The 25,077-nt window shown below is 45.4% G+C and overlaps 1 protein-coding gene across 5 annotated transcripts; it reads right to left on the bottom strand.

Moving 5' to 3' along the window:
• Positions 1 to 321: 321 nt before the first annotated feature.
• On the bottom strand, positions 322 to 23,516 carry IST1 (IST1 factor associated with ESCRT-III). 5 transcript variants are annotated; one of them, XM_040409412.1, is made up of 10 exons: positions 23,365 to 23,516; positions 16,817 to 16,916; positions 11,787 to 11,967; positions 10,669 to 10,756; positions 10,434 to 10,517; positions 10,246 to 10,356; positions 6,080 to 6,253; positions 2,852 to 2,968; positions 1,016 to 1,058; positions 322 to 916 (listed from the first exon to the last, which is right to left on the bottom strand). In XM_040409412.1, exons 2-10 carry the CDS (start codon positions 16,902 to 16,904, stop codon positions 735 to 737), a joined length of 1,068 nt encoding a protein of 355 aa, XP_040265346.1. In that variant the 5' UTR covers positions 16,905 to 16,916; positions 23,365 to 23,516; the 3' UTR covers positions 322 to 734. The 5 variants fall into 5 exon arrangements, with proteins under 5 accessions (XP_040265346.1, XP_040265350.1, XP_040265347.1 ...); XM_040409416.1 differs by having other exon boundaries at positions 2,852 to 2,965; XM_040409413.1 differs by having other exon boundaries at positions 23,361 to 23,505.
• Between the last annotated feature and the right edge of the window lie 1,561 nt (positions 23,517 to 25,077).

Genomic DNA, 25,077 nt, shown 5'->3' with positions numbered 1-25,077 from the left:
GCAAATGATATAATTAGTGTCAAAGCATCAGGATTTACCTCAGGTATTCATTCTGTGGGATATTCTCAAATTCTCTGCTCTAAGGGGGACTAAAAATACTCATTCGTGGTGAATCAGTGCAGATGGGGTTGTGCCCAGGTTCAGCTCTGAACCTGGACAATCCCTTTATTTTAAATAAAAAAATTGAAATTACTCACATTGCCAATTTAACATATTAAAATAAAAACAATTATTTGTGTTGCCAAAAAGTCTGAACTATTGAAATATAAAGATATTCTTGGTCACATTTCTGCTCTATATATGACACACATGACAATCTAGAAGGCCACAGCTTTATTTTTATTCGTGCACGCTCATACAAGCTCCACACAAGTCTGTAAATGTTATGTACAAAGGTTAGAAAATCAGGTAACAGAGCAGCTCATTATTAGCAGAGGCAAGTCCTTTGGGTCTCGCTTTGATATTCCTGCATAACATAGAAAATATGGCAGCTTTGGAGAAATGGGTCCTCAGCTTAGACTCGCCAAGGCCAATGGCCCGACTAGAAATCAGACTGGATCTTTTCTCCAAAAGTCACAGCCACGGAATCAACAAACCTAGAGAAACCATTTCCACCCTCCGTTAGGACTTGAGAGCAGATCCACTGCATATAATGTACAAAGGGAGTTTTAGATTTATCTCCTGAGCAGAGGTCAGGTCGAGATGTTACAGCAATACAGAATCTGCCAAACCACTTAAGTTTTCTTCTTCAACTCCTCAAATCTGCGCGACAGGTCGTCAAAATCAATATCTTCTGAACTGGAAGTTGCAGCTCCGGCAGAAGCAGCGGGGAGTGTGTCTGGAACGGAGGGTAATTCTGGAAGGACAAAGTTATCCTGTATTTTTGTTCTTGGTTTGGCGACAGGGAGTGCATTACCTGAAGAAACAGAAATGTTGTTCATGGCTGGACTTTATCTAAAATATGCCTAATAAACCATTACTGCTCTATTAATTGCGCTCATCCTTGTAAACTCACCATCTTGAGGAGGAGCGTTTGCCTCTGGTGCATAGTCACCAATCTGTTCGAGAAAGACAATGTGTTAAAAGGCAAGAAATACAAAAGTGTACAGCTCTATAGTGCACGTACAGGCTCATACTGTAACTGTGCGCCTCACAGTTGGGTAAATGATAAATGCCCTTTGCTAAAATAGAGACAAACCCTTTAGATTGTTGTGGGTTTGTGGTGTGAAATCCAAAATGCAGACCCACTACATCTTTCTGTAAAATGCACCCATATAGACACTGTGCGCGAACACTTACAATCACAAGGGCTTTACCAGCTTTTAACACTAAAAAGGTGTCTGGGAGTTGCTGATGGGGTAACATAACTATCCAGACCACAAACGTATGTAAATCTCCAGCATAGTTAGTCTTAAGGTCTCATTTTTACAACGCTGTATTAAGGACATGACCACTGCAGCCATAGTGCCATGAGGTGTACGTAGTGACATCATCAGTGAGGTTTATATGTCAATATATAATTATAATTTACAAAGGTGTGAACGAGGCTATTATTCTTTACTACAAGCAAATATCTGAAAATAAAAACTTAAGAGGGGAATTTATCATAAGGGGAATATTTGAAGTCAGTTTTGCCCGAGTCCGTGTTGGGAGTACTTTATGCCACATTTATTAAACGTCTCATACCGTGTGATAAATGTCTTATCCTTAAACCTAACACTTGTCTAAAAAAGCTCCTCCAGTTTTCCTACTCCACCCTCCTCCTGGAGTGACATTGTGACTTAGGCCTCTTTCACACTTGCGTTGTCCGGATCCGTCGTGCACTCCATTTGCCGGAGGTGCCCGCCGGATCCGTAACACCGCAAGTGAACTGAAAGCATTTGAAGACGGATCCGTCTTCAAAATGCGTTCAGTGTTACTATGGCAGCCAGGACGCTATTAAAGTCCTGGTTGCCGTAGTAGTAGTGGGGAGCGGGGGAGCAGTATACTTACAGTCCGTGCGGCTCCCGGGGCGCTCCAGAATGACGTCAGAGCGCCCCATGCGCATGGATGACGTGATCCATGTGATCACGTCATCCATGCGCGTGGGGCGCCCTGACATCACTCTGAAGTGCCCCGGGAGCCGCACGGACGGTAAGTATACTGCTCCCCACTTCACTTTACCATGGCAAACAGGACTTTAGCGTCCTTGCAGCTATGGTAACCATTCAGAAAAAGCTAAACGTCGGATCCGGTAATGCGCCGAAACGATGTTTAGCTTAAGGCCGGATCGGGATTAATGCCTTTCAATGGGCATTAATTCCGGATCCGGCCTTGCAGCAAGTGTTCAGGGTTTTTGGCCGGAGCAAAAAGCGCAGCATGCTGCGGTATTTTCTCCGGCCAAAAAACGTTCCGGTCCGGAACTGAAGGCATCCTGAACGGATTTCTCTCCATTCAGAATGCATGGGGATAATCCTGATCAGGATTCTTCCGGCATAGAGCCCCGACGACGGAACTCTATGCCGGAAGAAAAGAACAACGCAAGTGTGAAAGAGCCCTTAGTAAAAAGTTTCAATGATCAATCTTATTTCAAAACTGGAGTGAGTGGTGTAAAACTGCAATAAGTCGTACGAGCGCATTTCAGCCCGCGATTTCATTAAATAAAGTAGATGTCTCTACACATTTGCAAAAATTAAAATTTGGTAGTCACACTTTAAAGTTGGAAAACTAAGTCTGAACAGAACTTGAAGGGGGTTAAATAAAAAATGCTTGCTATGGGTACCAACCAGAAAGATCAGCTGTGCCACACTGATCAGACCACAGGGGCCCCTGAAACAACTGTGGTGCATCTTATATACCCCCAGCTACTTACAGAGTCATATGTAGGAGGCAAAGATGGGATTGGTGGAGGCCCCATGCCCATTGCTGGTGGATTTTGGTTACCAAAAGGTTGATAGATTCCTACTGGCGGTCCATTGAAGGTCTCCTGCAGTAAATCAGAATATAAAACTGAAACCTCTGCAATAAGGCAAAAGGAAACCCATCTGAAATCTAATACACAGAGGGAGATCTACTAAGCGAAATTTACCAGAAACGGGATGAGCGTGCCCTGCATCAGATTATATGCTTTAGACAGTTATGCCTCACTGGGCACAAAATATTGGTTTAAAGTGAGCCAACCCAGAGGTGTCATAAGACAGTGTATACCGTAATAATACATCACCTCCACCGTGTTATGCTCTGCCCCTCCCGGCCCTGCATCTGCCATAACAAATTTACCCCCTCAGGTTTTGCTTGGATATTTTCTGCATTAAAAATCTTAGAATTACTGACTGAACATCTCATCACAACCTATTAACAAGCAGCGCATTTTAGGACTAGTGTGACATACAACATTAAAACAGTTGTGGCCCGTTACCATTTTACAGCATGCAATATCCAAAAGCTTCACCCCAAGGTAACACATATATATATATATATATATTTTTTTTTTTCTTTTGGAACCACAATGCTGAGAGCCACATCGTGTATGTATCCTGCAGCCTGACAGACGCAATGTGCTGTGCTTGACTTATATTCATACTTCTAGCGGCAAGAAAATAAGAGATACAGGTGAAAAGCAAAAAATTAGAATATCGTGCAAAGTTCATTTATTTCAGTAATGCAACTTAAAAAGGTGAAACATGATAGACTCATTACATGCAAAGCGAGATAGTTCGAGCCTTTGTTTGTTATAATTTGGATGATTTTGGCTTACAGCTTATGAAGCCCCAAAGTCACAATGTTGAGGTCCCCTTTGCTCAGGGGGTATGGATTAATTAGCTGACTAGAGTGTGACACTTTGAGCCTAGAATATTGAACAATTATCAGGGGGAGAAAACAGAACTGGATCGCACATCCACAGCGCTATGCTTTGATCTAATTAAACTCTCTTCTCAGCGCTATATTAAAGTGTACAGCCCCCCATACTGCATGCTGTACAAGAGGCATTAGTGTACATTTTGATCAAAAGGCATAAGCCCGCTCACCACGTCAAGGTCTTTGAGTGGGACCTACTCTGACAAAGAGGCACAGTGACAAAGCGGCACTGCCCTAGTAGGCGGCGGGACCCAGGAGTCAAACAGCACTGCTGCTGTGACAATGCCACCCTTGGCACTGGGTCCCACCAACACAGCGCCACAAAAACAAAGGCCACCACGCAGTACTGCACCATGTGAACAGTTGTCTAACACAACATATCCATTGCTATCAGGAGCTACAGGTCAATGACCACTTATATGCAGACTTCTGTGATTAAAACCACCTGTGCCGAATGGGAGGAGTGTTGATACCAGTAGTAGTGCTGGTGGGTTGGTTGGACCCAGTGCCATGGGTGTCATTGTCGAACAGCAGGGGTGCTGTTTGACTCCTGGGTCCCGCCGCCTACTAGGGCAGTGCTGCTTTGTCACCGCATTGTGCTGCGCCTTTTTGTCAGAGTAGGTCCCGCTCTAAGAGGCAACTTGACGTGGTGAGCGGGCTTATGCCTTTTGATCAAAATGTACACTAATGCCTCTTGTACAGCATGCAGTATGGGGGGCTGTACACTTTAAAATGGCGCTGAGAAGCGAGTTTAGATCAAAGCATAGCGCTGTGGATATGCGATCGAGTTCTGTTTTTCTCCCCTTGATAACTAGAATATTGAACCTTTTCACAAAATTCTAATTTTAAGTCGCATTACTGAAATAAATGAACTTTTGCACAATATTCTAATTTTTCGAGTTTCACCTGTATTCACACTTTTTTTTTTTAAATCAGATAATTTATTTGACATTTTTTTTGAAAATTACAAAAATACAAAGAAAGAAATTGGCCTGCACATTATACATGCAACAGTTGATAATAATAGTATCATAGTATTACATGATCGGCAAATAGTTACTTCCATGAGTATGTAATATGACAACAGGCATATCATAATATGCACCTAAGATCAAGTAATCTAGTTACACAGTATACCATGTACAAACCACCTTTCCATCCACTGTAATTAATGAACAAAGGATCAACCCTCCCTGCCCAACTATAACCCAATTCCCCCCCCTCCCCTTACCCGAGCGATGGAACGGGTCCGATCTCCAACATCAGTTATTTTATTAATGCATCTTAATCATAGCCATTGGTGTACATCTCCTATCTGTTTAACATTCTTCTTGACACCCATCCTGTGTAATGCTGAACACTTTCATACATCATACGTCTATAGCTGATTAAGCTGAAGAACAAATCGGGGACTGTACCTCTACCTTCTCATAGTTCAACTAAGATGAGAGGCTAATCCGGACACTGTATCCGAAATTTCTCCCACTTATCCCATATTTTGGTAAACTTCGTTACACATTGCCTTTTAACATATACACCTTTTTCTAGGCGTATTATATCTGACATCCTATGAAGGAATTCTCCCCTAGACTGTATTCATACTTCTAGCGGCAATAAAATAAGATATACATTCAAGTTTGCCCTGTAAATATTCTGCCTGACCCAAGCCACTGAGAATAGTCCACGTCTGTGACAACTATGACTATTGCACGAAAGAATACAACCAATAAAACAACCTAAAATAACAAAATATACAAAACCTTATCAAAGGAATACATTTTTACCAGCAGTTTCCTATAATCTGTCCAACACCACTAAGTGTCAAAATATCATCCTACACTCACCTGGTTCTCCCCTGCAGCTCAGTCCTCCTCCCGTTATTTCTATACAAGGCAGCAGCAGTGACATGCGGGTATATGGCGCATCACTGCTGCAGCCAATCACTGTCCTTAGCAATCAGATGCCGTATACCTGCACATCACTGCTGCAGTCTCGTATATAAACCGTGCAAGGACGCCGGCAGGGGAGTATGGATTTTTTTAAAATTTATTTTAAGGCATTTAGTAGTATGATTTTAGGATAATTCAGAAAGCACCTTTAAATATCTTACCAAGTTACCAATTACTGCACGCGAGGATAACAAGTGCCCATATAAAACAGTTACAGGTACATTACTGTAATTCTACTCAATGCCAATGACGTTACCGTTATTAGATATCGGCCAGTAGGATCACATACATACCGGTCCACCAGGTGCAGGGTAACTGAATGGAATAGTAGGGGTGGGCATCTGCATAGCTGGCATGGTTGGCAATGGTACTCCAAATCCTCCACCCCCTCCTCCGCCTCCTTTCTTTATGTCGTCTGAAAATCCAACATCTATAAGATCTGCCTCCACGCCTGTGGGAACCTCAGCCTTAAAATGTAAAGTGGAGATTAGTAATTCCTTAAATTCTATTAATTATCTCATATCCCAATCTAGAGGTTTACAATAGTGGTAGGACTTAACGAGCCGACACGGGAACTGTTACTGAGAACATAGATATACTGTGTACAGGCGAGGCCACTGCAGACATGCTTCCTCTATACCTTCTAAGCTTCAGAACATTGAGTTATTCTGCATTGTCTTTCCAAAAGTTGTGGGTAAAAAAATAAAATAAAAAACTGTAACCAGAATTCAGCTCATTTTTGCAGAGGCCCTTTGGAAAATAAAAACAGCAAACTGCTGACAGCACCGGGTTGGGGAGAGCAGGACAACTTTTGTAGAGCTTTTATTATCAGCAGTAGTGTGTATCTGAATTTTTAGCATGTCAGATTCTGCTCCTTAAAGGGGGGATCCAGCTTTTGCAGTTTTTAAAATTCAAGCTCAGCAACCTGTACCAGTTAAAAAAAAAACACACCACTCACTTGCTTCCTGCCTCCATGCTGTGAATTTCCGGATGTCCTGCTTGGGTTACATCACTACTGAAACTAGTAACCGGCTGCAGTGGTGCATGTCACCACATCTGTCCAGAAGTTCATAGGACAGACACCAGAAGTGAGTCGCAAAGGAGCAGCTCAGAAGGAACTGATCAACAGGTACAGCTGTCTGGATGTCAAATGTAAGAAGTACAAAAAGCTGGAAAACACCTTTAAAATAGGGTTGTCTTAGAATGGATAATTAAAAGTCTTGGAAAAAACTTCCTTTAGCCCAAAATAAAAACATTTTATACTCAACCCTTTCTCTAGCACTGGTCCAGTCCACCTGCCACACCACATCACATGACAGCCACAGCCAATTACGGTCTTCAGTGGTCTATACCAGCAAATGACCACTGCAGCCAATTGCTGTCCTCAGATGTCTAAACCAGCATGTTACCTCTGCAGACAATTACTGTCCTCAGAGGTCTATAATAGCTTATAAACTGCAGCTGTGATGCGCTATCAGTGGCAGAAGGGCCCGACCAGCGCTGACCCTTTGTATTTTTTTTCCGTTCCATTTTTTTTGCAGTCTGTATGTGGAACCATTCACTAAAATGGGGCTTCAAAAATAAATAAACGGTGTGCATTGTGTCCACATGGGCTATTATCCGCATTACAGACAAAGATAGGAAAGTTGTATTAGGGGCCGGCCGTTCCTTAAAAGGCAGAGATCACACGGCCGGTATCCGCGGTTTTGCAGATCCGCAGTTTGCGGAACACAAAACATTCAACGGTCGTGAGCATGAGCCCCTAAAAAGAAGTTACTGCTTTCCTCTGGGAACAGTGCCCCACCTGTCCATGGGTTGTGGTATTGCAGATTGGATCTACTGAGGTGAATCGGACTGTGCTGCTATACCACACACACCTAGAAGAAAACAGCCATGTTTTTTTCATCCTGTGCAACCGTTCTATTTGTTTTTGGCATATGCTCCAATTTGATGAAACTTCTGCAATGTTTTAGACGTTTACCCTGCTTTTTTTTTTTTTTCACTATTTGGCGCTGTGGTCGGGAGTTTAGTGGATGCAATTACATTCACCAATATAAGGGCTCTTTCAGACGAGTGCGTCCTGTGTAGAAATCGTGCTGTAAGTACCGAGATAATGCTGTCCGTATAATTCTGTAGAAGTAAGGTCAGGCAGGGACACCGCATTATAAGGGCTCATGCACACGAACGTATTTTCTTTCCGCTTCCGTTCCATTTTTTTGCGGACACATTCACTTCAATGGGGGTGTAAAAAATACAGAAGTTACTCCGTGCGCATTCCGTTTCAGTTTGTCCTCTCTGCAAAAAAGTAGTGCATGTTTTGTCCGCAAATCACGGTCCGAGACCCCATTCAAGTCAATGGGTCCGCAAAAAATGCAGAACGCACACGGAACACATCCGTATTTTACGGATCCATACTGTAGAAATGCTATGCCCAGCCCATATTGCTCATGTGTTTGGTGATTAATAAGTTACTGTTTCTGTATACGATCCGCAAAAACTGATCAAATGCAGAAACCATACGGATATGTTTTGTGCAGTAACTGAAGGGAAGAGGACTTGAATCAGAGGGAAAAAAAAAAAACAAAAAAAAAACTCAGATACGGAACAACGGATCCGTGAAAAACGGACCGCAAAACAGTCGTGTGCATGAGCCCTAAATCAGCGGTGTCCATAACAGGGATCACGTTTACACAGGCCTTAGGGGATCACATTGATGTTTTAAGGGAATCTGTCAGCAGAACATCACTGTTAGCCAAGCTAGCCCTACAGTGCAATGTGCCTGGTTTGAGTGCAACTATACCTGCCCCTTTCCAATCCAGAGCTTCAGTCTGGAGAAAAATTACTTTTAATACATATGCAAATGAGCAGTTAAAGGGATATTCCCACTTTGGTTACGTTCACATCTGCGTTGTGAAATCCAGCAGAGGAAAAGCCTGCCCGAGTTCACCTTATCCGGCATAGGTGGATAACACCACGTACCACCAGATCACCTTACAGAATATAAAAAGTCCTGCATGTACAACCATTTGTCTACACAAAAGCCGGCACTATGGTGGGAAGTGGCCGGATTCCCGGTAGTTCACAGCATTATCTAGCTATTCTGGACACAGTTAACTTCGGCAGGCTGTTGCAGATGTGAACTTAGGGTAACAGAAAAAACTCAATTGATCTAAAAAAAAAAAATTAAAAGTTGTCAGTCTGCAATTTCTTTGCAAAAATTTTCCACCAGCGACACTTTGTGTAGGTGGTCACGGATGCGCAGATCGCACTGGTTCTCCGTTACTAGTAACTTCCGGTTTAGGCACAGTCCTCCCTCTGCACATGCAGTGAGCTCACAGGCCGCAGAGTGCTCACAGGGGGATGTTATATCTCAGACACCGCTTAATATGCAATGCAAATAATTAAAACAGCCATCATTGTTACTGCAAACACAGCCAAAGAGCCCAGTGTAATTCTCCTGGAGGACTCTAACCACCAGTAGAGTAACTATGTGCCCAAGCCGCTGCTCACCTGTAATCTATTGTCAGACTTGTCATTACACAGCCTTTCTACCTTTACGATGCAGGTGGTACAAACACACACAGCATTTTTTTTACAAAACTAGACCCCTATATATTGGGCAGTTTTTTGGGAGATCCCCTTTAAGGCTACTTTCACATCTGCATTTCTGCTGGATCCATCATGGATCGGCAAAATTCTTCTGTCTAGATAATACAACTGGCTGCATCCATTATGATCGGATCCAGTTGTATTATCTCTAAAATAGCCATCATCCAGCACGAAAACCATTGTAAGTCAATGGGGGACAGATCCGTTTTGTGTCCGAGAAAATGGATCTGGCACCATTGACTCCCATTGTGTTTCATGCCGGATCAGTCTTGCTTCACATCCAATGATGGAAAGAAAACTTGTACTTTTTTTTCTGTCCAGCAGGGGAAAGCAATCAGACGGAATGCATTCTGGTGTACTCCGTTACTTTCAGTTCAGTTGTCCTCATGACAATGAAGCGTTTTCCTCCAGTATTGAGATCCCATGACGGCTCTCAATACCGGAAAGGAAAAATGCAGATGTGAAAGTGCACCAAGGGCGGGCCCAAGCCACTTTGTGCACTCTTGCGCCTCCTGCTTTATCTGACAACCCCTCTCTCCTTGATGGACAAGGCCATACGAGATGACTATGCAGGAACCTGGCAGTCTCAGTATCCATCGTATGAGGAACAGCTGGAACTCCATCTAAAATTCCCATGCTGAAAGTTTGGTAAATGCTGTGGACTTACCAGGTCCCCGGACAAAGCAGAGAGTCCACTGTATACAGGACCCTTCCGAAAGAAGACTGTACACAGTACATCACCGCTACATTATCAACAGCCATTTAGAAGAAGAAGAAGAAGATCACAGACAAGAGGCAGCGATGCTTAAGGACCACTTTAGCAGACAAACGCGATCAAATCTTCACCTACCAAAACCACAGAATCCGGCTCGTAGGGCACGTTGTAGTTCTTAGCAATCTCTATGAGGTACCTCTCCACAAGGATTTTTGGAGGAGCCTCCACGCTCAGCTTGTGCATCAGCTAAAAAATAAAATGGTTTCCAAAATTAGATATTGCCTTCTCCCATATAATAAGCACCCGGTGACACTAGAACTCACCCGGTCGTTGACGGTTCCAATCTGGTTTGTCCTGCACAGTTTGCCGTATTCTTTACTATACTTGGCACACAGCTGATCGGCCACCTGCGGTAAGAGAGATGTAGTGTCAGAACCAGAGCGGTTCAGGTAGCGAGTGTGTATAGCACCCATTCACACAGTTATATCATCCCGGACCCAGGAACGTCTTTGTATTTTACATTTCACATGCAATATAACATGTGTATGAAGGACTCACTATTTTCAGTTCAGACACTTCAGTCTGCAGACGAGGAGCTGCCCATATCAGTGTGGAGACCGCTTCACCCAGACCCGGATCCAGCTCCCTGGGAATAGACAGATTTTTATATATAGTTACACACCTGTGCAGTATTACTGAGTTTTACGCCAATATTATGCTGGATTCACACACACAGAATACTAGGAACAGCGTGTTTAGACAAAGTCAGGATTGGAACAAAGAGACATTGAAGTAAATACAAGACTTTTACAGTTCATCTCTATTGCTCTCTATTACATAGAAAACAGCACAAAAACTGCCTGTGTGAACCCAGCCTTAGGGCTCATGCACACAAACGTATTTTCTTTCCGTGTCCATTCAGCTTTTTTTTGCGAACTGTATACAGAACCATTCATTTCAATAGGTCCACACGTTCTGTCACAAAGGGTTCACTGTTTTTCTAGCTGTGTGTATCCTACTTTCACTTTGTGCCCTCATCTAATAACCCTTATCTGTAAATTACTAGAAGGTGAGCTTTCCTTGTCGATTTTTTTAAAGGGGTTTTCTGAGATTTTTATACTGATGACCTATTGTCATCTGATGTGGGGGTCCGACACCCGGGACCTCCTGTGACTGCCGCGGCCTTCTCTCTGCTTTTCCTAGGCCTGTGATGTCATGTTCATCGGTCACATGACCTAGGCTCAGCCTCATAGAAGTGAATGGGGCTGAGCGCGACACCAAGCACAGCCGTTATACAATGTACGGCGCTGTGCTTGGGGAGCAGGGAGAAGGCCGTGGCGCTCACAGCAGCACCAGTGCCTTCTCAACCAGCTTATTGGCGGGGGTCCCGGGTGTGGGACCCCACCTATTAGATACTGATGACCTATCCAGAGGATAGATAATCAGTAAAAAAAAAAAAAAAAAATCCTGGAAAACCCTTTTAAGGAATCGCTGTGGAAAATTTCTGCAGCAAATCGCCAACATTTGTAGAAGAGTGAACTGAAATAACAGTACCCTTGGTGTGTCTATACCGGTCGTCTGCGCACGGGAAGCCATTTCCCCCACTTTTTGGGAAAGGCTGTGGCAGGGAAGGGGGTCTTAGCAATGTGGCATTCACAAACCAAATGCAGACTTACTTCATGGACTGAATTAATCCAAATCGGGCCAGGAGCAGATCACAGTACAATTCTAGGATCTCCATGGCTTCCACCAGGTAATCTTCTCGGATAATGTGCTCCACCCGGATCCTCGCCCTCTCATCCTTCCCAGTAGATAAATAGTCCGCAATCTCCTTTCTGGCTTTCTGCGCTAACTCGGCTGCAGGGAGAAGGTGAGGAGGAAATTTACAAAAGATGAAAAGTCTGCCTTAAAGGGTTTTAAAGCCTAGCAAGGTATTTAACTCAAAGCTTACAGCTCTACAGTTATTGAAATACTACAATTCGCATCATCTTTTGGGCAATTTAGCGCAGAAAACGTAATGAAGAGCCATCAATAATTTTAACAGGGAAGCCATTCTGAATTTGGCTCCCATGACCCCTGCCAAAATCAGCTGATGGCCAAAGCAAGCTGGAAATCTAAGTGGACATTGAACTAGACGTAAAACAATAAGACTGAGCTTCTTCTGTGGCCCAGACAAGCCCTTTAAGGCCATTCGTGTACCTGGTCTCCAGTAAGCTGCCCTTCTGAATATAGTTTTTTCCAATCCCCCTCCTTACAAAGTTTGTTAAAGGGGTTGTCCAAGTTATTTTTATAGATGACCGGACCTCAGGATAGGTCATCAATATCAGATCAGAGGGGGTCCAACACCCTGCACCCCTGACTATCAGCTGGTTGCCGCGCTCCTTGCAAGCGCTGCCTTCCCTGGTTTGTTCACCTGCTCTCTGTTGATTGCAAGCAGCTGTAGTTACAAGCCGCCCCATTCACTTCTATGGGACGGCGCTGTAGTATACAGGTGAAACTCGAAAAATTAGAATATCGTGCAAAGTTAATTTATTTCAGTAATGCAACTTATATATGAGATCGACTCATTACATGCAAAGCGAGATATCTCAAGCCTTTATTTGTTATAATTTGGATGATTATGGCTTACAGCTTATGAAACCCCAAAGTCACAATTTTGAGGTTCCTTTTGCTCAGGGGGTACGGATTAATTAGCTGACTAGAGGGTGGCACTTTGAGCCTAGAATATTGAACCTTTTCACAATATTCTAATTTTAAGTTGCATTACTGAAATAAATGAACTTTTGCACAATATTCAAATTTTTCGAGTTTCACCTGTACACTAGGAAGGAGCCGTCCAATAGGAGTGAATAGAGCAGCTTCGTGTAATTACACTGATCACCACTTGACAGCGAGCAGGTAAACAATGAAGGGAAGGCTGTGCTCCCACGGCGCACAGCCTTCTCTTCAACCAGCTTGTCGGCGGGGGTGCCGGGTAGGTCATTAATAAAAATAACTGATATATATATAAAAATTTGAAAACGGTCAATAAATAAAATGACCTAATGTCAGAAGTTTTAGGTTTCATGCACATGACTATTTTCGGTCTCTGTCCAATCCTCATTGTTTGCAGACCGCATGTGGACTCATTCATTCATGGTTACCCACAACACACGGATGTCATCTGTGTGGTCCAGCAGAAAATTATAGAACCGGTCCAATTCTTGTGTGTTTTTCAGATTATTTTTTTTACCAGTGGGTCCTGCAAACAATGCGGACCGCAAAATGGATAGGGTTATGTGCAGGAGGCACAAAGGAACAAATATAGGCCTTTCATTGCTGAAATGGGAATAACCCACAGTGAGCACCAGCTCCAAGTTACGGAAGAGATGAGCGGCCTGCGCCCTGCTGTTTCACTGGTCCTAACATTACGATATTAACCTGACCATGAAGGGCTTTATTAGGAGATGTCAGGGCGCTTTTCACATTGGCTGCTCCGTTTTCCCGATCACTTTTGCTGCCCTGTATGCCAATTAGCAGCATCAGTACAAGGAGGAGGAGACGGCCATGTTTTTCCGTGGGTGTCTCCTTCTCCCTGGCTGTAGCGCAGTCCAATCGCACTGAAAGCGTCACAGCCATTGAGGGAAAAAAAGCTCACCTTCTCCCGGGCTCTGACGCTCTCCACTGCGATTGGACTGCGCTACAGCAGTGTATGTGAGCTATAAAAACAGCATACCAGCAAGCTATGCCGTTTCCTTTAAGAGTCGCTGTATTTTCACAGAATTTTATTGAATAGAGAATGGTTTAACTAGAAAATTTCTAAATCACTTCATTTAAAAAAAAAAATCTGCCTGCATCCACCTGGAAAAAAAAAGCTGTAAAGTCAGGGACACTAGGGCCCTCACTTCCACCTAACTTGCATTCCTCTGCCTGCTGCCAGACAAGATCCATCCCTGGTAATAGAGACTGAGGGCTGTGAGGAAGTGGGGGCATGTCAGAGCTAGCTGAGACCCTGATAAAAGTACTGCCTTTACACTGCCTTTCTGTAAGTGTGATCTCCCCCTACTTATCTGTTCCGTGAGCTCAAAACATAACGGAAAGTAAGCGAAGTGAGGTCACTGCATACATGCCGGCAGAATGGAGACCCATCCTGCTTCTGAGTGAAATGCATCTAGCTGTGCAGCTGAAACAGGGAATAATATTGATGAAAAAAACATTATGGAAGCCCAAACATAACAGTTCCTTCACAGTTATGATTGTACAAAGAAGCACAGCCATTATGCAAACCTTTTTTTGAAAACTCAGTTATGCTTTAACTCCTGAGCTACAGAAACAGCATAGCCTGCTGCGTCATGTGTAGCTCACATGGGACTCATGGAAACAGCAGAGCGCAGGACGCGCCACCTTTTCTATAACTCGGGGCTGGCGCTCACTGTGGGATATTCCCATTTTAGCAATAAGCCAAGATAGAAACCTAGAATGTGTCGGCAGATAAGAACCATTTGGCCCATCTAGTCTGCCCAATATACTGAGTACTATGAATAGCCCCTGGCCCTATCTTATATGAAGGATGGCCTTATGCCTATCCCATGCATGCTTAAACTCCTTCACTGTATTTGCAGCTACCACTTCTGCAGGAAGGCTATTCCATGCATCCACTACTCTCTCAGTAAAGTAATACTTCCTGATATTACTGTTAAACCTTTGCCCCTCTAATTTAACACTATGTCCTCTTGTAGCAGTTTTTCTTCTTATAAATCTTCTCTTTTACCTTGTTGATTCCCTTTATGTATTTAGCAGTTTCCATCATATCCCCTCTGTCTCGTCTTTCTTCCAAGCTATACATGTTAAGGTCCTTTAATCTTTCCTGGTAAGTTTTATCCTGCAATCCATGTACCAGTTTAGTAGCTCTTCTCTGAACTCTCTCCAAAGTATCATTATCCTTCTGGAGATATGGCCTCCAGTACTGAGCACAATACTCCAGATGAGGTCTCACTAGTGCTCTGTAGAGCGGCATGAGCGCCTCCCTCTGTCTACTGGTAATGCCTCTCCCTATACACCCCAGCATTCTGCTAGCATCTCCTGCTGCTCTATGACATGGTCTGCCTACCTTTAAGTCTTCTGAAATAATGATGGGACAATCCTTTTAAATGTGGAGACGCAGGTGCAATGTTTGTCATTTTGTGGTTAAGAAGAATAAGTAAAGAATGCGGTAAATCTTACAACATTAAAATCATTGACTGCGACTCCCACCCAGTTATGCGCAGCACATGCCGTGGACAAACCACAAGGAAAAAAAAGAGGGAACAGTGGAACATTTACCAGACATTGGGAACGGACTCAGCAACTCACGAGGGGCTGCAAAACATGTTATTGAGTATCATAAAGGAAACACTGACTGTTTTTAAAAAAAATTGGGTTTGGAATGTGTAAATCAGCCTTGAAGCAGTGAGGATGGGGAAAAAGCTGTATCCAGAAGGGAAGCCTGCTGGACACTGACGTGGGAGACTAGGTACCAGAATGAATGGGTATTTCCATCTGCGACAATGGGGGCATATCGTTAGGATATGTCCCTATTGTCTAATAGGTGCGGGTTCAACCGCTGGGAGAATGGAGTGGGGAAAGTGGAGGCTGGAGGCCCCCAGGTTTCCCCGGGTCTGGCCACCACCGAGCGCGCTCTCCATAGAAGTGAATCGGAGTGCACCGCACTTGCGCGGCCACCGCTCCCATTCATTTCTTGGGGCAAACTGAAATAGCCAAGCCAGTGCTGAGCTATTGTCGATGGCCCCATAGAAATGAATGGGGAGCAGCACGCACGGTGCGTCCTCTGGAACTTTGCAAGATAGATGCCCACTGCTGGGACCTGCACCTGACAGACAATGGGGGCATATCCTAGAGATATGTCCCCATTGTCCGAGATGGGAATACCCCTTTAATTTCAGAACCAATCTATTGTGTAGTTACATATGTTATGTAGTTTCCTCATTATGATTGTATAATATGTAGATCTCAGCCTTGTCTTTCTATATTCATTATGTGACGGCACTACCTTTAATTGGTTTTACTGGGTTTTGAATTCTTGCACTTATTCAGACCAGACATGAATAACATGCTCCTATTCGGTGTGACAGTCCTTCATGGATGTCTAAATAAAGGACTGATTTTGTTGCAGAGGAAGCCAAATTATATTGTGGGCACTGAACTAGAAATTGACAGATGAATGGCCCTCCATGTAATATATAATCGGAGCCCACCACATCCGCTGCTTGTCAGAGGGTCTTTCTGCCTCAGAGGGGGGACCTGAACAGGAGACACCATCCGATGACATCCTAAAGGACCAACCCTTTTAATAGGGGATATGGGGAAGAATGGGTTTATAAAAACAATAAAAAAACAAAAACTAATTTATATAAAATAAATGATTTACTACTCACCTAACTGATCCCCCCCCCCCTGCTGCTGCTGCTCAAACGCTTACTGGGTCCCTGCTGCTTCCTGGTCCCGGCTCGACACACAGGAAACAGCAGGAGATGTCTGCTCAGCCAATCACCAAAGTGGTGACACCCTTAAGTTAGGAAGTGGAAACCAGCAAGGACCCAGTAACGGCTGCAACTGCAGCAGCCAGGGGATCAGTGACGTGAGCAATGCTTCTTTTATTTTGCCCCATATATAAAAAAAATGTAAGCATCCAGAAAACCCCCCCTTTAACTGCTGGCTTTTTACTCACTTTTCTTCTTCTCCAAGAGCTTCAATCGGTTTATGACAAGCCTCAAATTCACTCGCAGACGCTCGGACTTGAACCCGGAGCCCAACATTGTGTTTATCTTCTGAAATTAAAAGAAAAAAAAAGATTCTAAACGGCTCAACAGAAAATTAAAAAAAATATATATATATATTTGTGCTGAAATTAATAGAAAAGGGGAATTTTGCAGTAAAGACATAGGGGGACATTTATTAAGACAGACAAGTTATACGCCAGTCTTAATCGAACTGTGCTGCCGGTGGATGCGCCAATGTTCTGTAGAGGCACAGGCTCCCTTGCTGGCGTGGTTAAAGGCCACTTTCGATGCCATAAACTGGCCTGGAAAAGAATGAATGAAACCGGCCGGACCGCCATCTGCCGCGCTTCACAAAAGTGGAGTGAGTGGTGTAAAACACCTTTGCGACAAAATCTGCAACCTAATTATGCCAAAATCTGGAGTAAATTAGATAATAAATGACTGCCATAGATGCTATGGTAAGCACACAGGATGCAGATGTGTCAGGACCCTTCATGAATCAGGAAGATCAGACTGAACAGTGCTGGAGATCTCCCCCAGGCAGTGATGTGTGTGTGAGGGTTAATGCCTACAGCCGATCACAGAATTTAATGCTGCAGGCTTTGCAGAATGTCTTCAGTCTCTGACTGCTGCGAACCCCATGAGGCCTAGAATGATGGGGGAGCTTGCATTACAGTCACTGCAGTAAAGTGAAATCTCAGTGCTGCGATTTCAATACGGTACAGCAGCGCAGGCTGCCACTTCAATGAAGGTGCTAGCCCGCTCATACATCGCGGCTGGCGGCTTCACTCATTGCAAAATTATGCCAGCAGCCACGCTTCCATCTATGGTACCGAACGGGTACATTGCTGGGCGGCTTCTCTACCCTGTACTGCCGCCAGCCCGCACGTTCTAACTTACCCCTACCGTATGTCCTTCTCTCTGCTGCCTGCGGTGCTAATTGGTGGTGAGCACGTCCTGCTCCCTCCCCCGCCTCCACCGATCAGCACGCTGTCATCTCTCGCGCCGGATCTCCCTGGTAACGTGCCGTACACATTGCTGCCTAGGGTCTCGGGGGCAGTGTATGCACGGTACCAGAAAGAAGTGTGGCATTGCCTGCCAGAGTACTGTACCGGTATCATACCGTAGTACTGTGCCACCCACTGTGATTATACTGTATTTGAATAAGTCTAGATTTTTCGTCCCAGCATTAATGTGTGATGGTTGTTCATGGAGCCAAAATAAGCCCTACCCCGATAATAAGCCCTAACCCTTTTCTCGGAGAAACACGGTAGTGAATATTCATATATACTGAGCCAAATGTGAATGTCTCTGTGGATGTCAGGGGGGAGGTGGCGGTATTATGTGACACCATTAGTCTGAACAGTGTCAATAGCTGTCAGTATAGCTGGACATATACTGCAGATATCAATCACCAAATGTGCATTCAGCGACAGCTCTCACTCCCATGTGATGCACAGGTAAGTCACCGTTAGAGGAGTCACCGCGGCCGCGTCACATGGAGGATGAGTCAGTCTGCTTGGAGATTATTAGAGCACCTCCTGAACTCTGTAACCTCCTCCGTTACGACATCTGTCACTAAAGAGTGCGACGTCACGGAAACATTCCAAGAAGAGGACAAAAGAAAGTCTAAGGCTCCTGCGGCTCGGCCGAGATGGAGGAACAGATCGGCGAGTGCATTATAGAACATGTTCACCACTGAAACCATTTTCCCAGTGCAACTAAAGGGAATAAATGAAGCAAGTTTGCAAATAGTCCTAAACAGAACTCTCGAACCATATTGTGTCTGCAGCTCCCATGCAAACCTATGTGTCTCCACGGTTACAGGCTGCAAACTGTGTGTAGTCATGTATTACTGCCTGAGGGCTTGATCACACGAACGTAAGGGCTCCGATGCCCGTGCTGTGGACCAGCTGCATGCAAGTACTATCTTTTTGCGGTGCAGAGGCACGGAACGGAACCCCAGTAAGCACTCCGTAGTGCTTCTGTGGGGTTCCGTTCCGCATCTCTGGACCCATTCCAGTGAATGGGTCCACATCAGGGATGCGGAATGCACACGGCTGGGGCCCCGTGTATTGCGGACCCGCCGTATGCGGGCCGCAATACGCTAACAGCTGTGTGAACAAGCCCTTAAAGAGATGCTGCCACCTCTCCTGACATATCTGCTGTAGTAACTACTCGTATTCCCCATGTAATAATTGTACCATTCCTCTATTATCCCTGCTAGAAGTTCAGTGAATTACAATCAGTTTGCATTAAGGGTACAGATGGGTGTTGCCAGTTTGGGGGAGGGAGGGGTGTCCCTACACTGTGACAACAACAGCACTGATTCGACAGAGTCAAACACCAGCTACTGGTAACAGTGACTGCTGGCAATAAAAAAAAAAAAAGAATTCTAGCAGGAATAATAGAGGAATGGCACAACATACAGTCATGAAAATAGATGCTCCAGAATAGTTAATACATGGGTAATGTCAGGAGAGGGGACGAGTCCTCATTAAAAAGTGTCCAGAATTAGTAAAACATTGTTGCTTTCTTCCAAAAACAGCATCACCCCTGTCCGTAGGCTGTGTGCGGTATTGCAGCTCTGCCCGATTGTCTTCACTGGAGCTGGCTGCGCTAGCACACACACACACACAACCCATGGAAGGGGGTGGTGCCGTTTTTGGAAGAAGGCGGCCATGTTTTACTAACCCTGGACAACCCCTTTAAAGGGGCTCCTTCTTTATAAGCTACTGAAGGTATGTTACCCAAAAGTAAAACTACAGCAGAGTGTTTACAGTCTGTCACCATGGAGACACATAGTTCAGCACAGGAGCGGACAGTGATTTCTATGCAAAACTATTTGCGATATTACTTAATCTTTATTATTTTTGATGCTTCAGGGTATAAAACAGATATAATGACATCTATAAGAACATCATCCTGGACAGGGAGGACACAATCCACAATCAAGAATCAACACGTCAATGGCTGGGAAGAAATGTAAAATCTATTACATATTTAAAACTATGATTGATTTTGATGCAGATTTTACTTTTTGGGGTTCCTCCCCAGTTTACAGTGGTGCAGCAATGACATGTGACTGTGTCAGCCAATCAGAGGCTTGGTAATTGCAGGTATAATTCAGCTTCAGTGATTCCGGGAGCCTCAGCTCAGGACGTCACTCAGCCGGAGAACAGACAACGCTACCTGCACCATGGGTAGAAAAGAACAACTTCCTCATGACTGATCGGTGGAGAGAAGGTGACGGCCATAAAGACATCATGTGACCGAACCTCGAGGCAATGAGATAATGCAGCACCTGACTACAGGCGGAGACCGGCCGGGGGTGGAACGATACATCGTAACAGACACGGCTAGAATTCTTCACATTCTTGTATCACTGGGGACGCTGAATTGTAACATCAAGGAGGACAAGCCATAAGGTTATGCAGATTGGGGAAGTAGTAGGTGTCTCCAAGATCTGCAGATGATCACATTTTCAAGCACCTAGCTCCAATCTGTGGCATGTGCGAGGGGCAAAAAAGCCAGAATAAAATAAGTTTTCTTAGCCACATGAAACCTCTAAATTCGTTGTGCGATGCCGCCTTCGACGTGCCAGTTATCACCACTTGTCGCAAAATGAGAGGGAAAGAATTCTTGATCGGAGAGACCCTGGTTTTTCACCCTGGCAGATCACTATGCGCCTAGGCCGAGTTGTCAGCGCTGTTCAACGTACAGTGTGCCGGCGGTTGGGAGAATAACGAAAAACCGGAACGACAGCAAGAAGTGCACAGAGGCGAACCTCCGCCCGGACGGATTGCCTGATTAGAAGAATGGCGCATAGTGATCCATTCCCAAGCCTAGGGCAGCAAACAGTATCTACACAAACCATCAGAAAGAGTCTGCATGACATTGGGATATGCAGGTGTTCCAATGACCTCACACCACCACGCCCAAAGTCTATCATGGTGCACAGCAGGAAAGTAATGGAGATCTATCCTCTTCCGTGATGAGTCCTGCATTTGTCGGAGACGCCATGATGGCTACACATTACTCTGGAGAGTAAGGCTGGGTTCACACGGGCGAGATTTCCGTGCGGGTGCAATGCGTGAGGTGAACGCATTGCACCCGCACTGAATCCTGACCCATTCACTTCAATGGGGCTGTGCACATGAGCGGTGATTTTCACGCATCACTTGTGCGTTGCGTGAAAACCGCAGCAAGCTCTATATTGTGCGTTTTTCACGCAACGCAGGCCCCATAGAAGTGAATAAGGCTGCGTGAAAAATCGCAAGCATCCGCAAGCAAGTGCGGATGCGGTGCGATTTTCACGCATGGTTGCTAAGATGACAGTCTATTCACTGTATTATTTTCCCTTATAACATGGTTATAAAGGGAAAATAATAGCATTCTTTAATACAGAATGCTAAGTAAAAGTTTAATTGAGGGTTAAAAAATAAATAAAAAATAACTCACCTCCTCCTCTTGATTGCATAGTTGCCGATCTTTTCTTACTTCTTTAATCATGAGCTGCCGGCTAAAGGACCTGTGGTGATGTCACATCACATGGTCCAATCACATGATCCATCACCGTGGTGATGGACCATGTTATTGGACCATGTTATTGGACCATGTTATTGGACCATGTTATTGGACCATGTTATTGGACCATGTTATTGGACCATGTTATGAGCTCAGTGACGTCACCACAGGTCCTGAGGAAAGAACAGGAGACCGGCAGCTACGCGATCAATTGGAGGAGGCGAGTTAATTTATTTTACTTTACCCTCAATTGAACTTCTACTAAGCATTCTGTATTGAGAATGCTATTATTTTCCCTTATAAGGGAATATAATAAAATCTACACTACAACTAATCCAAACTTCATTGAAGAAGTTCGGCTCTGGGTACCACATTCAGTTTTTTCTCACGTGCTTGCAAAACGCTTTGCACTCGCGCGGAAAAAACTGAATGCAATCGCAGTCAATACTGACTGAAATTGCGTACCTACTCGCGCAGGTTTGCCGCAATGCACCCGGGACGCATCCTGAGCCAAAACGTGACGCCTGTGTGAACCCAGCCTAAGTGTGCAACGTCATGAAGAGGCCTTCTCAAAAGGAAGACACAGTGGTCATACTCCCAGGATTATGGTGTGGAGTGTCATAATGTGCTACAGCCGGACCCCTCTAGTCTTCATTTCAGGTACTAACAGCTCAGAGTTAGGGCTCAAGCACACGTGTGCCGTCCGTGCCCGTATTTCGGCCTGCAAACAGCGGGTCCACAATATATGGGCCCCAGTGGTTTGCTCACCATATCACGGATGCGGACCCATTCACTTAAATGGGATATGATATGGAAAAGATATGGAGTGGAAGGCCACGGAAGCAATACAGAGCGCCTTCGCACTACAAAAATAAATAAATAGAACATATTCTATTTTTTAACGGATCGGACAGATCACAGATCCATTCAAGTTGGCCTGGTCTGCAACCGTCAGTGCCGGCCACAATGGGGACCACAATTTGCGGTCCCCAATGTACAGCACGGGAATCACAGGTTCGTGTGCATGAGCCCTTTAAATTGATTTGGTCGTGGAACTAGTGGTCCGGCCATTTCAGCAGCACATTCCCGATTACACAAGGAGCTGACGATAATCTGACACGTGTCGTCCCGATGAAAATCAGCAAAGACAGCGTTTACAGGCCGATCGGCGCCATGGTCACATGGACCAATTATTGGGAATCTGCATGTTCTTATGAATTAAGGTCCCAAAAATCGTCCAGTGCAATAGAGGCTTTATCCACAGATGTGTGGCCGGGGGTCCCGTTTCTGAATACCGCCATCTCCGGCAGCCCAAAAGACTGTCTGATGCACATGTGATCGGCCACACTGGACCCCTGTTCTCATGATGAGTAGGGGTCCCAGAGGTGGGAGCGCCAACACTGTGAGTGGGGGAATAACCTCCGATTCTGAGGGTTCTCCGAGACCAGGATATTGTCAGGCTTCCTAATCCTCCGCTCCCCGCTGGCCCAGAAACGTGTCACGCCATCAACACGCATGTTAGCACCGACGATCAGCGGTAGCGTGTAGATGGCGGGGAGCGGAGGAGGTGGGTGCTCTGCGCAGGGATGGGGTTTAGTCTGACCTGCACTGCTACAATGTATCCAACAGAGGATTGTCTGGACTGGACACTATTGTAGCAAACTCTCAGCAGTGAGCAGCATCACACCTGTGCCTGTTCTGAGCCTCACAAGCGTTCTCTGACAGCAAGCAGAGGTCTTGAAAGTGAGGAAGAATGGAGAAACAAAGTGTAACAGGAAGTTACAGACCCCATTTTTCCCCCGGGTTGTAGGGTGGAGAGATTTCCATGCCTGTAATCCGGGGTACGGGCTGCACCCCACCGTACAAAGCCCAGAGTGGACCGGGGCCGAGGTAAGGACAGCCATCATTAATAAGGGGGCTCCAGGAGGCGCAGTCACATCTCCGCACAATACACACAGCACGTACCTACCTCCGCTGCGTCTCTTTCCGGTCAGGGAACCCGTCACAGCACCCGCCGGTTGTTGAAGGCCTCACTGCGCCCAGACAACCGACCGCCGTACCTGTCAGGCACCTAGAACTGCTCCAGCACACGCTGACGTCACGGTCATGTGGCAAGCTCGTGGGCGGGCCCGTGGAATCGATTCGGTGGTAAAGGCCTACCTGATGACGCCATGGTCATGTGCCTGCGATGGGCGTGGCCGGGAAGCTGTAGAGAAGAGATGGGTGTGTAGAAAGGGTACTTCCTGATGACGTCACTGTCATGTGATCGAGTCCTTCTGTTGTGCAGAATGTGGACATGGCTGGTTGATCAGGATCCTGATGATCAGTCTGAAAAATGTATTGAAATGCCGGATCCGTCTTTCTGGTGTCATCCGGAAAAACGGAACCGGAATTTTATATTTTTTACCTTTTTTTTCGGTCTGCGCATGCACAGACCAGAAGGACGGATCCTGCATTCCGGTATTTTGAATGCCGAATCTGGCACTAATACATTCCTATAGAAAAAAAATGCCGCAAGTCTTCAGGTTTTTTTTTAGCCGGAGATAAAACCGTAGCATGCTGCTGTTTTATCTTTTGCCTGATTAGTCAAAATGACAGAACTGAAGACATCCTGATGCATCCTGAACGGATTACTCTCCACTCAGAATGCATGGGGATATGCCTGATCAGTTCTTTTCTGGTATTGAGCCCCTGTGACGGAACTCTATGCCGAAAAAGAAAAACGCAAGTGTGAAAATACCCTTAGCGCAGCTTCTGTACATCAGCAGAGTGAAGGGACTCATCCGACAGTTGCGCCCTCTAGTGGAGAGATCCTGGAAGGCACTATTCAGAACAGGGGGCCCCCATTGTGGGGACGCGCTCCTCCTGCTTCCTCTGCCAGCCTCTCTGATTGACATGGTTCTTGCATTGCCGTCAATCAGGAAGGCAGTGGAGGGGCTGGCAGAGGATCCAGTATTTTCAAGGATGCACAAAGTGGCTCGGGCCCGCCCTTGGTGCACTTATCCACTCATTTGCATATGGAATAAATATCCTTTTTCTCCAGAATGAAACAGATCACTAAGTGAAAGGTATCATTACAGCAGCGGAGCCTGGTATAGCAGTGACTGTCCTCACCCCCGCCGGGTGGATGTAGCATCAACATCGGACTACGCAACGCCGTCAACTGCTGCTCATTATTACAGCGCTGCTACCATTAAAGTCAGTGGGAGCTGCAGGGTAGTAACCAGCATCATCCACTACGCTGCTGATGGCGCCGTGTTGTACCGCTACAGCTGATCGGTGGGTGCGCAGGGCGTCGGACCCCCGCAGATCAGCTAGACTATCCCGAGGATAGGCCATTACTTAATAAAAGGTGGAATACCCCTTTAAACTAGTGGCATGCTGGCTGTGGCCCATAAACCATATCCACTGGTGTGATCCGATCCCGAACATGTAATGAAGAGGATCGGAGGAGCGGATCAGGAAAGTATCAGACGGCTCGTCTCTGCTTCCTCTAATCCACTCCTGGGCCTGTGCTTGTTTTCAATGGTTCTCCTCCACCATGCCCCCCCCCCCCCCCCCCATTGTTCTAATCACACCCCGCAGAGCCGCCAGCCATGTGGTCACTGCCATAGTACTGACCCCCGTCCTTGCTCTCGATCCCCCCTCCAGCCCCTGTCCTAGCAGTAAATCCAGATGTGAA

The sequence above is a fragment of the Bufo bufo genome, chromosome 10 (assembly GCF_905171765.1).
Source record: "Bufo bufo chromosome 10, aBufBuf1.1, whole genome shotgun sequence".
Taxonomy (NCBI): Eukaryota; Metazoa; Chordata; class Amphibia; order Anura; family Bufonidae; genus Bufo; species Bufo bufo.
Note: the sequence above shows the minus strand (reverse complement) of the source record. Positions and strands in the feature narration are given on the sequence as shown.